The sequence below is a fragment of the Mus caroli genome, unplaced genomic scaffold, assembly GCF_978045245.1.
Source record: "Mus caroli unplaced genomic scaffold, Mus_caroli_1 scaffold_16, whole genome shotgun sequence".
Classification (NCBI taxonomy): Eukaryota; Metazoa; Chordata; class Mammalia; order Rodentia; family Muridae; genus Mus; species Mus caroli.
This window is the reverse complement of record NW_028227271.1, coordinates 1,808,110-1,820,186: the sequence shown is the minus strand read 5'-3', so window position 1 is coordinate 1,820,186 and position 12,077 is coordinate 1,808,110. Positions and strand designations below refer to the sequence as shown.

The following is a 12,077-nucleotide window of genomic DNA, read 5'->3' as shown; positions in this document are numbered from 1 at the left end:
AGCTTGAGATCCGAAAAGCGGGTCCGAAACTCAGGATCATAGAGACGACGGGCGCAGAGCGTATCCCCTGGCGGCACCACGGAGGTAACGCGGAGGGCGGCTAGAGCGTCACTCACCCAGGCAGCTTCCTCTTCGGCAGTCCTCCTTCCCAACATGGCGCAGTCGATTAACATCACCGAGCTGAATCTGCCACAACTGGAAATGCTCAAGAACCAGCTGGACCAGGTGAGGACCTGTCCCAGCACCTTCCTCGCGCTTCACATCCTCCGACCGACCGCGCGCCCGCCCGCTCGGTGGGGGAGGCTTCCTTTCCCAGGGAAACTCCTATCCGGTCGTAGGTCCCGCCCCCTCTGCCCGGGCCCCGCTTTCTTGAGCTGACCCCTTATTTTTTCCCGGCTTCTGTAGGAAGTGGAGTTTTTGTCCACGTCCATTGCTCAGCTCAAGGTGGTCCAGACCAAGTACGTGGAAGCCAAGGACTGTCTGAACGTGCTGAACAAGAGCAACGAGGGTATGGGCTAGGCGGGTGAGGGCGCCTGGGGATGCCGGCTTCTCCTTCGCTTTTTTCTAGTTCCAGTTTTCGTTAGAGAAAACTGTTCGTTATTTAGTGTGTGTGTAGCCACAGGAGCCCCCGCATGTTGCCTACGGAAAACTAAAATGTACAAGACATTTCCTCAGTTGCTGTGTTGTTTTCACTGTCTGTGGACACTGAGCCCTGTTGGGAGCTTCCCCTAAGGTCTTCGCGTGGGAGCCGCTAGCCTTCCCCAGCTGTTTGTCTTCATTACTTTCACAGGAAAAGAATTACTGGTCCCACTGACGAGTTCTGTATCCTTTCCACGGGAAATGCTACCTTACATTCTTCCACAGTCTATCCCAAAAGCGGGGAGAGTTTTGATTTTAAGAACAGTCGTACACTTAACGTAACTCTCTTGTCTAACGTTGCACCAGTGTCCATGTAATACCTTATATCAGAGTTCGGTGAAGAATTGAAATGTGGTGTTTCTCTTTGTTTAGAGATGTCAATATGGAGATAAAGCTGGCCTTTGGCTAAAGCCAGTAGGAAAAAAATGTTAGGATATTGAAATTGGGAACTTGCCTCTTTTTTTCAATTTCACCTTAATTGCCGCTCATCTCTAATAGTGAAAGGTAGATAGTTTCCTCCTGTTGAAATGACCTGTTGTCATTTCCAGCAGGAAATGGCAGTCTAAATAGAAACCTAAGACTAGCAAAGTGGTGAAGACTGTTTTAAGTAACAACAATAGAGCCAGCAAGGTGACGACCCAGAGGGTAAAACCCACACATTCACACTGAGCTAACTTTCTGATACCAACGGGGTGGAAGGAGAAAACCAACTCCCAGAAGTTGTCCTCCGACCTCCATGGCATGCACACTTGTAAAAACACACACCCAGACCAAATACATGTAAGTTTAAAAGGAGTAATAATTTGAAACTAGAGAAATGGCTCGGCAGTTAAGAGCACTTGCTCTCACTGAGAACCCGATTGGGTTCCGAACATCTACATGGTGTAGGTGACTCCAATTCAAGGGGATACAGCAACCTTTTCCAACTTCTGCAGGCACCAGGCATGCACATGATGCATACACGTACACACAGTTTTGTCTTAGGGTTTCATTGCTGTGAAGAGACACCATGACCAAGGCAACTCTTGTAAAGGCAAACATTTCATTTGGAGCTGGCTTACAGAGTCAGAGGACTCAGTCCACTGTCACTGTGTCAGGAAGAATGGGAGCACCCAGGGAGACATGGTGCTGTAGAAGGAGCTGAGAGTTCTACATCTTGATCCAATTGGCAGCCAGGAGAAGAGACTATCTTCCAGGTAGCTAGGAGGAGGGTCTCAAAGCCCACCCCCACAGTGCCACACTTCCTCCAACAAAGCTATATAGCTCCTAATAGTGCCACTCTGTGGGCCAAGCATATTCAAACCACAAATCTAAAATTAAATATTTAAATAAAAATTAGTAATAATCCGGGGCTGGTGAAATGGCTCAGTGGGTAAGAGCACCTGACTGCTCTTCCGAAGGTCCAGAGTTCAAATCCCAGCAACCACATGGTGGCTCACAACCATCCGTAATGAGACCTGACGCCCTCTTCTGGTGTGTCTGAAGACAGCTACAGTGTACTTACATATAATAATAAATATTTAAAAAAAAATTAGTAATAATCCATCAGGATTCATGGTTCAGGGGAAGTGAGGCTGGCTTTTCACTCACACTATCCTGGAGCCTTAGGAAAGAATCCTAGGTACCTGATCTGTTCCTTCTGGAAAGTGGGAAATACAGGAGCGCCTTTAAAGAGGAGAGATGGGATCAGGAGAAGAAAGTATTCCAGCTTCCGCTGTCTCCCTCCATTTACAGTGACCGGTCAGTTAGGGCTTCCGGTCGCTTGGTTCTCCCAGCTGCAGCTTTTTAGAAAAGGACCCCTTGGGGTTAGTACCCTGGCTGACAACCCCTCATGCTGGGTCAGTTTTCCCTTAACCCCTCCCTCTCAGATGTACGTCCCAGGGAAGCTACACGATGTGGAGCACGTGCTTATTGATGTGGGAACCGGCTACTACGTGGAGAAGGTGAGCGGGGTGGGGGTGGGGAAGTCCTCTGAGGAGGTGAGCGAAGGGAGCTTACGGGGAGAGGTGTGGTGTAGGACACGGTCTCTCTAGTCTTTCACCTCTGCTCTTGCAGACAGCTGAGGACGCCAAGGACTTCTTCAAAAGGAAGATAGACTTCCTCACCAAACAGATGGAGAAAATCCAGCCAGCGCTGCAGGAGAAGCATGCCATGAAACAGGGTAAATTCTGCCTAGGGTGCCTCTCTTGTAAACTTGCTCTTATCTCTCTTTCTGTAAAGTAGTATTTATTATTCCTGTCTGTGTGTGTGTGTGTGTGTGTGAGTGAGAGAGAGAGAGAGAGAGGGAGGGAGAGAGAGAGGAGAGACAGACCAGACAAACAAGGGCCATAGAAGTGCTGTGGTATACATGGGAAGGTTGGAAGAGAATTTTCAGAAATTGCTTTTCTCCTTCTACTCTGGGTCCTACAGATTAAGCTCTGTCATCAGGCTTGTGTAGCAAATGCTTTTAACTGTTGCCATTTCATAAGCCCCCAGGAAACACCTGATGCTTTCTACCTCCATGGTAGGACATTCATTGTATAAGGCATGATGGTACATACCTATAATCCCAAGTAGGTTAAGGCAGGAGGATTGCTGTGAATTCCAGGACTGCATAGCAAGACCCTGTCTCAAAAGAAAACAGCAGCCAGGACTTGTGACACACACTTTTTTTGTTGTTTTTTGTTTTGTTTTGTTTCGAGACAGGGTTTCTCTGTGTATCCCTGGCAATCCTGGAACTCACTCTGTTTACCAGGCTGGTATTGAACTCTGAAATTTGCCTGCCTCTGCCTCTCAAGTGCTGGGATTAAAGGCGTGCGCCACCACGCCCGGTCTGTGACACACATTTTCAATCCCATCATTTTTTTTTTTTTTTTTAAAGATTTATTTATTTATTATATGTAAGTACACTGTAGCTGTCTTCAGACACTCCAGAAGAGGGCGCCAGATCTCGTTACGGATGGTTGTGAGCCACCATGTGGTTGCTGGGATTTGAACTCTGGACCTTCGGAAGAGCAGTCGGGTGCTCTTACCCACTGAGCCATCTCACCAGCCCCCCAATCCCATCATTTAGGACGTTGAGGCAGATGGATGATCTTTTTTTTTTTTTTTTGGTTTTTTTCAAGATGGGCTTTCGCTGTATAGCTCTGGCTGTCCTGGAACTCACTCTGTAGACCAGGCTGGCCTGGAACTCAGAAATCCGCCTGCCTCTACCTCCGGAGTGCTGGGATTAAAGGCATGGATCACCATGCCCGGCGGGATGATCTTTAGTACATAGCCAGTTCAAGGCTGCATGAGACCCTACCCCCAAATAGATATAGTTGAATAGGCCTGGGGACATATAGCACAATGGTAAGGGTACTAGCTAAAATTTATTTTATGTATGCATACATATGTGTGTGCATATGCACATATATAATTGACCTACCATACTATCCATTTAAATGAGTAATCCGCCCGTATGTGGTGGAGCACACCTGTAATTTCAGTACTTGGAAGGCTAAGGTGAGTATTCCGGGTTGGAGGCCAGGCTAAGGTAAATACTAAGATCATGTCTCAAAAAAAAAAAAAAAACAACAGGGACTAGAGAAAAGGTTCAGCAGTTACTAGCATTTAATGTGCTTGCAGAAGACACAGACAGCTCACAACAACCTATAACTCCAGTACCAGGAGACATGCCTTCTGTAGCTTCTGCATGAACATGGTATGTACACACTCACACACACACCATAAACTAAATATTAAAATTAAAAAAGAAAACAAACAAGGTCTGGCTGGGGAGATGGCTGAGTGGGCTTGCTGCATGACCACAAGGACTTGAGTTCAAATCTCCAGCGCCCACATAAAAGTTGGACATGGGGACTGGAGAGATGGTTCAGTGGGGAAGAGCACTGCTCTTCCAGAGGTCCCAAGTTCAAATCCCAGCAACCACATGGTGGCTCACAACCATCTGTAATGGGATCCAATGGCCTTCTTCTGGTGTGTCTGAAGACAGCTATAGTGTACTCATATAAATAAAATAAATAAACTTTAAAAAAAAAAGCCATAAAACTTTCTTTAAAAAAAAAAAAAGTTGGACATGGCCCAAGTACTTGTAACCCCAGTGCTGGTGGAACAGAGACAAATAGATCCTAGGAGTTCACTGGCTGGCCAGCCTAGTTGAATTGGTGAGGCTCAATGAAGACCCTGTCTCAAGGGGTAGGCAGAGAATGACAAAGCTCAACAAGACGCCTCATGTTCTCCGTTAGTCTCCTCCACACATCACATATGCCTAGTGGTGGACACACACGCCCACACCCCATACAAATATGAAGGAAGAATATGGATTGTAGCATGAGACTTGAGGACATCTCCTCCAGGTTAAAACCATGTCTCTGTGGGAGGCAGATCTCAGTGAGTTTGAGGACAGCCAGGACTATGTAAAGAGACCCTGTCTTAAAACAAGCAACAACGTGAAAGATGTTTGTGTTTTTCTTTGATGTCTGGCGTGTTATTATCTAGATTCTGAAAGTGATATAACGTATGTAAGTGTTTGAGTGACTGAGAAGAAAGATTCCTGTTAACGATTCGGGATGAAATGGCTGTAAATATGCCGGGTAAAAAAAAAAAAAAAAAAAGACCGTAAAAAAAAAAAAGAAGAAGAAAAGAAAATAGCCTAGATTCTATAGTCAGTTTACCTGGCTCAGCCTCCTGATTTATTTTTTGAGTGGTGTTAGGGATTTGAGTGGTGTTAGCCAGTCTGACAGTCTTCTCTGCTTATGGCTAACGTGTTTATTTTTACATTCCAGTGGTTAGCATACTGACAACCATGTAGACGCTAAGTCTGTGTGTTTGTGTCCCCCACAGTTTAATGGCAGTGTTCTTAGCCCTGGGTTCTCACTAGGCCGTGACTGCTCCATCTTTTCTTGTAGCTGTCATGGAAATGATGAACCAGAAGATTCAGCAGCTCACAGCCCTGGGGGCAGCGCAGGCCACGGCCAAGGCCTGAGAGTGCACTGCAGAAATGAAGCAAGAAACGGAGGGACCCTTCTTCAAGGGACCTGGGACTTTTTCCAGCAATGACCTCCTGGGAAAGTGGCCTGGGAGCGAGGGTTTTGTGTTTAATGTTAATAAAATGTGACCGCTGCGCAAATGGGGTGGTCTTTTCTTGCATTAAACAAGGGACTGGTGCTGAGCTGGGAGTGCCCAGGAGGTGTACTTTTGCCAAGAGCCCCCAAACTGAACTAGCCACACGACCTTTTAGAGGTTCCAACCAGAGGTTTGGGGACCTGTAAAAGGTTTGCTCTAAGTAGCACGCAGGGTTGTTGCCATGGGGACGGATGGCAGGCGGAAGTGAAGATGTGCCTGACACTTCCTCTTCCGGGTCGACCTTCCCTTGGAGGGAACCATATGGGTAGACGTTTCCTGCGTGGTATCTTAACATTGCCGCTCCGGTCAATTCTCCAAGCCCAGCACCGCATGCTCGGCTCAGAGCCCGATCTGCCCGCTAAAAGACCTCGCAACAACCTCATGGCACCGCCCCGAATCGGGACGCACAACGGCACCTTCCACTGCGATGAGGCTCTGGCTTGCGCGTTGCTCCGCCTCCTGCCGGAGTACACGGTACGGACCTGCGAACCTAACCTGGTCCCCTCTGATGCTGCCATGGCCTGAGCACCGCCCTCCCGGACACGCACGCCCTGGAAACCCAACCTTAATCCTGACTCCTACCTGACAGCCTCTTCCTCTGTGCCTGCAGAACGCAGAGATTGTGCGGACTCGGGATCCTGAAAAGTTGGCTTCGTGTGACATCGTGGTGGATGTGGGCGGCGAGTACAACCCCCAGAGACACCGTTATGATCATCACCAGAGGTGAGTTCACACTCAATGCCTGTTCTCTTGACTTTCTTGATTTAGCTTTAGTGCTCCAATCCCACCACCCACTGCCCAAGTCCATGACAGCATAGACCACTGCCTCCTCATCCTTAAAGCCAAGCAATTTATCGCTCTGGGAATTAAAGCTCGCTTCGAGCCTGTTCCTTGGCCTGGAACCTCCCTCAGGTCCCTCCCGCCATAACTTTTTTTCCACACCGGCAGTTTTCCATTCACTTGTCCTTGCCACAGGCTGCTGGATCCTTCTAGTTCAAGGATAATCGAGTGAGGTGGCCTTTTGCTTTGTTTTTATTCTACTTTAAGAGTAGGGGTGTCTTGGCTGCATTCATATCTATACACCAAATGCATTGATGTCCAAAGAGGTCGAAAAAAAGGTATCGGGATCCCCTGGAATTGGAGTTAAAGAAGTCATGAGACACCGCGTGGATGCAGGGAATTGAACCTGCCTCCTCCACAAGAGCAGCCAGCTCTTTTAGCCATCTCCAGCCCCATGATGGTTAATTATCAGCTTGACACAATTTCGATTCTAGAATCACCTGGGAATTGGTCTGTTGAGGGACTATCCAGATGGGGTTGGCAGTGTTTGTGGGGTGTCTTTGATTGCCCTGTAAGGCCCTGCCCACTGTGTGAGGCTCTAATCCCTGGGCTGTGTGAGTGAAGGAAGATGGCCAAGCATTAGCAGCCTGCATGCACTTATCTCTCTGCTCTTGTCTGGGTGAGATGTGACTCCCCGTTCTAAGTTTCTCCCACCTTCCCCTCTGTGATGGGATGTTGTGATGTTGTGAGCTAAAATAAACCTTTTTTGCCCCCGAAGTTGAATTTTGTCAGGTGTTTCATCACAGCAGCAGACATGGAAATGGGCTGTTACATGTTATATAATCCCAGTACCACTGCACTCTCCTCCCTCACCTCAGACACATGCCCAGGCTCTGGTGCATGTCCCCACCTTTGCTGAAAGATAAGCGCTTCTTGTATATGATTCTTCACTTTTCCTACGTCCAAAATCTCACAACAACACTTTTCAGTCCAGGCTGGCCTCAGACTCACTGAGATATGGCTGCCTTTGCCTCCTGAGTGCTGGAATTAAAGGTGTGTGCCACCATGCCTAGCATCTTTTTGTTCTTTCTTAAAGTAGATACATAAGTAAATATCATCTATATGGAATGTGAATAGCCTTTTCTTGTCCCCTAAAGTAACAGCTACTTGCCTAACATCTGCAACCTGTTAGGCATTATAAGGAGGAGGAGCAAGGTCATGGTGTACACCTGTTACTCCTGTACTTCTTGAGTAGAGGCAGGAGGGTCATGAGTTCAAGGTCATCATCTATTTGTTATCGAGTTTGAGCCTAGCCTGGATCACATAAAACCCATTCCCATCAAGGAAAGAGAATGCAGCCACGTATGATAGTCTGCACCTTTAATCCCAGGCCTTGAGAGCCAAAACAGGGAATGATTTCCAGGACAACACAGAGAAACTCTGTCTCCAAAAACAGGAGGATGTGTGTCCTTTACAGGCAAACACTGTCCCATTTTACATAAAGAACTTGACATCTGGAGGTCAGGCCCTTGGGAACCACAGACCGTGACAGTTAGGGACAGTTGCTCTGTTGTTTGTCCCCCTCCCACAGATGAACTTTAAAGGACAGGATCTTTGATTTTTCTCCATAATGTTCAAAACACAAAACCCAACATACGGTGATGAGTCGAACCGCTGTCACCGGAATGCCGGAGTAGAAGCTCTCAGCCAAGGCCTATGTTGGCACCAGAGGACACGCTAACATCTTCTCAAGTGGTTTCTCGTCTCCCCATCCCATTGATAACCGACTCCTTCACCTCGACCCCTCCCTATGCTCCTCAGGACGTTTACAGAGACCATGAGTTCCCTGTGCCCTGGGAAGCCATGGCAGACCAAGCTGAGCAGTGCGGGACTTGTCTATTTGCACTTCGGACGTAAGCTCCTGGCCCAGTTGCTGGGCACTAGTGAAGAGGACAGCGTGGTGGATACCATCTACGACAAGGTAGGGGCCCGAGGACAGAGAGGTCCCATCTGTGCCTTCCCGCTGGGCTGGCTAGCAATGGCACAGCTACAGCCCTGAACTAGGTCAGTCACTGGTCAGTCACTGGCCTGTAGGGGACATTCCTAGTCACTGTTCTATTGCTGAGAAGAGACACTATGACCATAGCAGCTCTTACAAAAGAAAGCATTTCACTGGGGCCGGCTCATGGTTTCAGAGGTGGGGAGCACGGCAAGCCCACAGGCAGACGTGGTGCTGAAGAAGTTGCTGCCGAGCTCTACCTACTGATCAGCAGGCAGCAGGAGAAGAAAATAACCTGGGCCTGGCTTGGACTTTTGAAACCCCAAAGCCCGCCCACCCCTGGTGACACACTTCCTCTAGCCAGGCCACAGCGAGTCCTCCTCAGGCAGCTCCACCACTCCCTGATGATGAAGCATTCACAAGCCTGTGGGGGCATTGCCTTTCCGTCACTCCCCACAGCAAGCACCCTGAAGTGGGCAGCGGGGACTGGGCTTTAAGGAAAGGGGTCTTAGTAATTTGTTATTTTGAGATAGGTTCTGCCTCTAAGTGGACAATATCCCATCATTCTGGGGAGTGGCTTTGAAAGTGTTTTCCCGTCGTTTTCTCGACATACATCAAGTGTGGTGGCGCACACTGTATCTAACACTTGAGAGGCTTAGACAGGAGGACCTTGAATGCCAGGCCAACCTGGACCCTGACTCAAAAACCAGACCAAACAAAATATTCGATATTTCTAAATAAACAGCTTATATCAGAAGAAGCACTGAGCTCAGAGATTCCAACACCCTGGCTGTTGAGAGCATCTCTCAGCATCTCCATAATTCACTGGTTACACAGGAGTTTGGCAGGCTCAGGTGGAAAAGAACAAACATCTCCAGGTTCAAGCCAAGCAGTACCAAGGACAGCACTTGCCCTGTTCCTGTAAGGCTCACTAGTAAAATCTCAGCCCTACCTAGTTCCCTGCGTGTGAGGCAGCAGCTTAGGCTCTTGAGCTCAAGTGTTGGACTTTGTTCTCCAGCGTCTGCTCCCATTCGATTGTACCACAGGGGAAGATGTGAACGGGCTGAGAGCTCTGAGAATGCCGAGACCTGGGGTCAGTTTCCATTTCCACTCTGACATCATGTTACTGATGGAGGCCCGTTTTATAGAGCAGTGTCTCATCTTTTCATACTGGTTCTGCTCTAGAGTCTGAGGTATTATCCTACTGTTTCTTCAGGATCAGATGTTGCAGCTGCTGCTAATATATGGTATATTATGAGCTCCATCTCAAAGCCCCACACCTCAGCTCTTGGTGTCTGTCACACGCTTCCCCACTTCACTGTATTTGGTCAGACCATCTACTGCCTCATTGATTTGCTATGCAGTCTACCCAGCCCACCTACTCTCTCTTCCCTCTCTCAGCACAGGAATCCATTCCCACAAGCCTATCTAGGAACTGAAATCCTTGTTCAAAATTTAGTAGCCAGGCTGGAGGTTAAGAACACAGGTGTACAGAATTCATTGTCCCAGTATCCACATAGTGCTTTGCAAACATCTGTGACTCCAGTTCCAGGAGATCTGATGCCCTCTTCTGGCCTCCACTGGCACCACACATATACATTGTATATAGGCATACATGCAAACAAGACTCCCATGCACGTAATTTTTTTTTTTTTTTTTTTTTTTTTTTGGTTTTTCGAGACAGGGTTTCTCTGTATAGCCCTGGCTGTCCTGGAACTCACTTTGTAGACCAGGCTGGCCTTGAACTCAGAAATCTGCCTGCCTCTGCCTCCCGAGTGCTGGAATTAAAGGCATGCGCCACCCTGCTAGTCTAACTTTTTTTTAATAGACAAAGTCTTACTATGTTTCTCTGGCTGTCCTGGAATTCACTATGTAAACCAGGCTACCTTTGAAACCACAGGTCTGCCTGCTTCTGGGATTAAAGTTGTGTGCCACTACACTGGTTAAAAATTTACTTAAAAATTGACTGGGAGTGGTGGCACACGACCTTAATCCCAGCTCCTGGGAGGCAGAGGCAGGCGGATTTCTGAGTTTGAGGCCAGCCTGGTCTATAAAATGAGTTCCAGGACAGCCAGGGCTATACAGAGAAACCCTGTCTCGAAAAACAAAACAATAAAAAAAAAAACAACAAAAAAAATTACTTAATGGAAAAAAGTCAGCAGCCCCTCCACACACGAGCTGCCTGGGGCCTTAGAGGCTGGTAGGACAGCATTAGAAGGCAGGTGACTGAATTCCAGGCCCAACACTAAGCTGCTGCCTTCCCTTGTTCTTCCTCTCCCATTTGGTCAAACACCGAGGGCAGATGTGAGGTCGTGTGTGTTACATGCTGTCAAGCCTCAAGTGCCTCTCCCCTGCTGCTGCCTTAGATGTATGAGAACCTCGTGGAAGAGGTGGATGCCGTGGACAATGGGATCTCTCAGTGGGCAGAGGGGGAGCCTCGGTATGCAGTGACCACCACGCTGAGTGCCCGGGTTGCTCGGCTTAATCCCGCCTGGAACCAGCCCAACCAAGACACTGAGGTGAGCCTGAGTCACAGAGCCAAAGAAGACAAAGTAAGAACGGTTCATCTTCCAATCCCTGTGAGGTAAAATCTGGGCCAGTGTCCAACATGTCTTGTCATTCCAACCCTTCCCAGGCAGGGTTCAGGCGAGCAATGGACCTGGTGCAAGAGGAGTTTCTGCAAAGACTAAACTTCTACCAGCACAGCTGGCTGCCAGCCCGGGCCTTGGTAGAGGAGGCACTGGCCCAGAGATTCAAGGTAGACCTGGGAGGTGGCCTCGGGGCCGGGGATGGTCCTGACCCATCTGGTCAGCTGGGCCTCTTGCTCTGCCCAAACCTTCTAGCCACTCTGCTTCCCTTTCAGGTAGACTCAAGTGGGGAGATAGTGGAACTCGCAAAAGGTGGATGCCCTTGGAAGGAGCATCTATACCACCTAGAATCTGAGCTGTCCCCCAAAGTGGCCATTACCTTTGTTATCTACACTGATCAGGCTGGACAGTGGCGAGTCCAGTGCGTACCCAAGGAGCCTCACTCATTTCAAAGCCGGTGAGTCCCCACAGAATGACCCTACCTACCTTGAAGTCTGTCTCAGCATTGCCGAAGGCTGCCACCCAAGCGTGAGACCTGCTCCCTTCCCTTAGTTCCTCATGCCCCCTTTGTTCTGTGTAGGCTGCCCTTGCCTGAGCCATGGAGAGGACTTCGGGATGAGGCCCTGGACCAAGTCAGTGGGATCCCTGGTTGCATCTTCGTCCATGCCAGTGGCTTCATTGGTGGGCACCACACTCGAGAGGGTGCCCTGAACATGGCCCGTGCCACCCTTGCCCAGCGCCCAGCACCTGTGCCTCTTGCAAATGCTGTAGTCCAATAAAACGTATTCACCTCTAACTGACCCAGTCCCTGATCCACCAACCTGGGAATTTTCTCAGACTTGTAAGTGCGACATCCATGTGCAGGGCCCTGTGCAAGGTATCATCTCCCCACTGCATCTCAGCTTTGCTTTTCAGTTGACAACCATCTCAGTTGGCTGGAGAGATACCTCAGCAGTCAGCATGGT

At 48.7% G+C, this 12,077-nt stretch overlaps 2 protein-coding genes across 2 annotated transcripts; both read left to right on the top strand.

The window, feature by feature from the left end:
• The first annotated feature begins 79 nt into the window (after nt 1–79).
• Nucleotides 80–5,749, top strand: Pfdn5 (prefoldin subunit 5). The gene is made up of 6 exons (XM_021183512.3): nt 80–225; nt 406–508; nt 791–822; nt 2,508–2,582; nt 2,695–2,800; nt 5,529–5,749. Exons 1-6 carry the CDS (start codon nt 154–156, stop codon nt 5,603–5,605), a joined length of 465 nt encoding a protein of 154 aa, XP_021039171.1. The 5' UTR covers nt 80–153; the 3' UTR covers nt 5,606–5,749.
• A 213-nt stretch (nt 5,750–5,962) lies between these two features.
• On the top strand, nt 5,963–11,908 carry Myg1 (MYG1 exonuclease). The gene is made up of 7 exons (XM_085831754.1): nt 5,963–6,219; nt 6,356–6,468; nt 8,347–8,506; nt 10,891–11,043; nt 11,160–11,288; nt 11,394–11,569; nt 11,693–11,908. Exons 1-7 carry the CDS (start codon nt 6,007–6,009, stop codon nt 11,889–11,891), a joined length of 1,143 nt encoding a protein of 380 aa, XP_085687880.1. The 5' UTR covers nt 5,963–6,006; the 3' UTR covers nt 11,892–11,908.
• The last annotated feature ends 169 nt before the right edge of the window (nt 11,909–12,077 follow it).

Bases quoted from the DNA above. Each gene is read 5' to 3' on its own strand.
- Pfdn5 (XM_021183512.3), top strand. From the start codon at position 154: ATGGCGCAGTCGATTAACATCACCGAGCTGAATCTGCCACAACTGGAA. The intron at 509-790 runs GTATGGGCTAGG...TTACTTTCACAG, and splicing joins GCTGAACAAGAGCAACGAGG to GAAAAGAATTACTGGTCCCA. The intron at 2,801-5,528 runs GTAAATTCTGCC...CTTTTCTTGTAG, and splicing joins GAAGCATGCCATGAAACAGG to CTGTCATGGAAATGATGAAC.
- Myg1 (XM_085831754.1), top strand. From the start codon at position 6,007: ATGGGTAGACGTTTCCTGCGTGGTATCTTAACATTGCCGCTCCGGTCA. The intron at 8,507-10,890 runs GTAGGGGCCCGA...CTGCTGCCTTAG, and splicing joins TGGATACCATCTACGACAAG to ATGTATGAGAACCTCGTGGA. The intron at 11,044-11,159 runs GTGAGCCTGAGT...AACCCTTCCCAG, and splicing joins AGCCCAACCAAGACACTGAG to GCAGGGTTCAGGCGAGCAAT.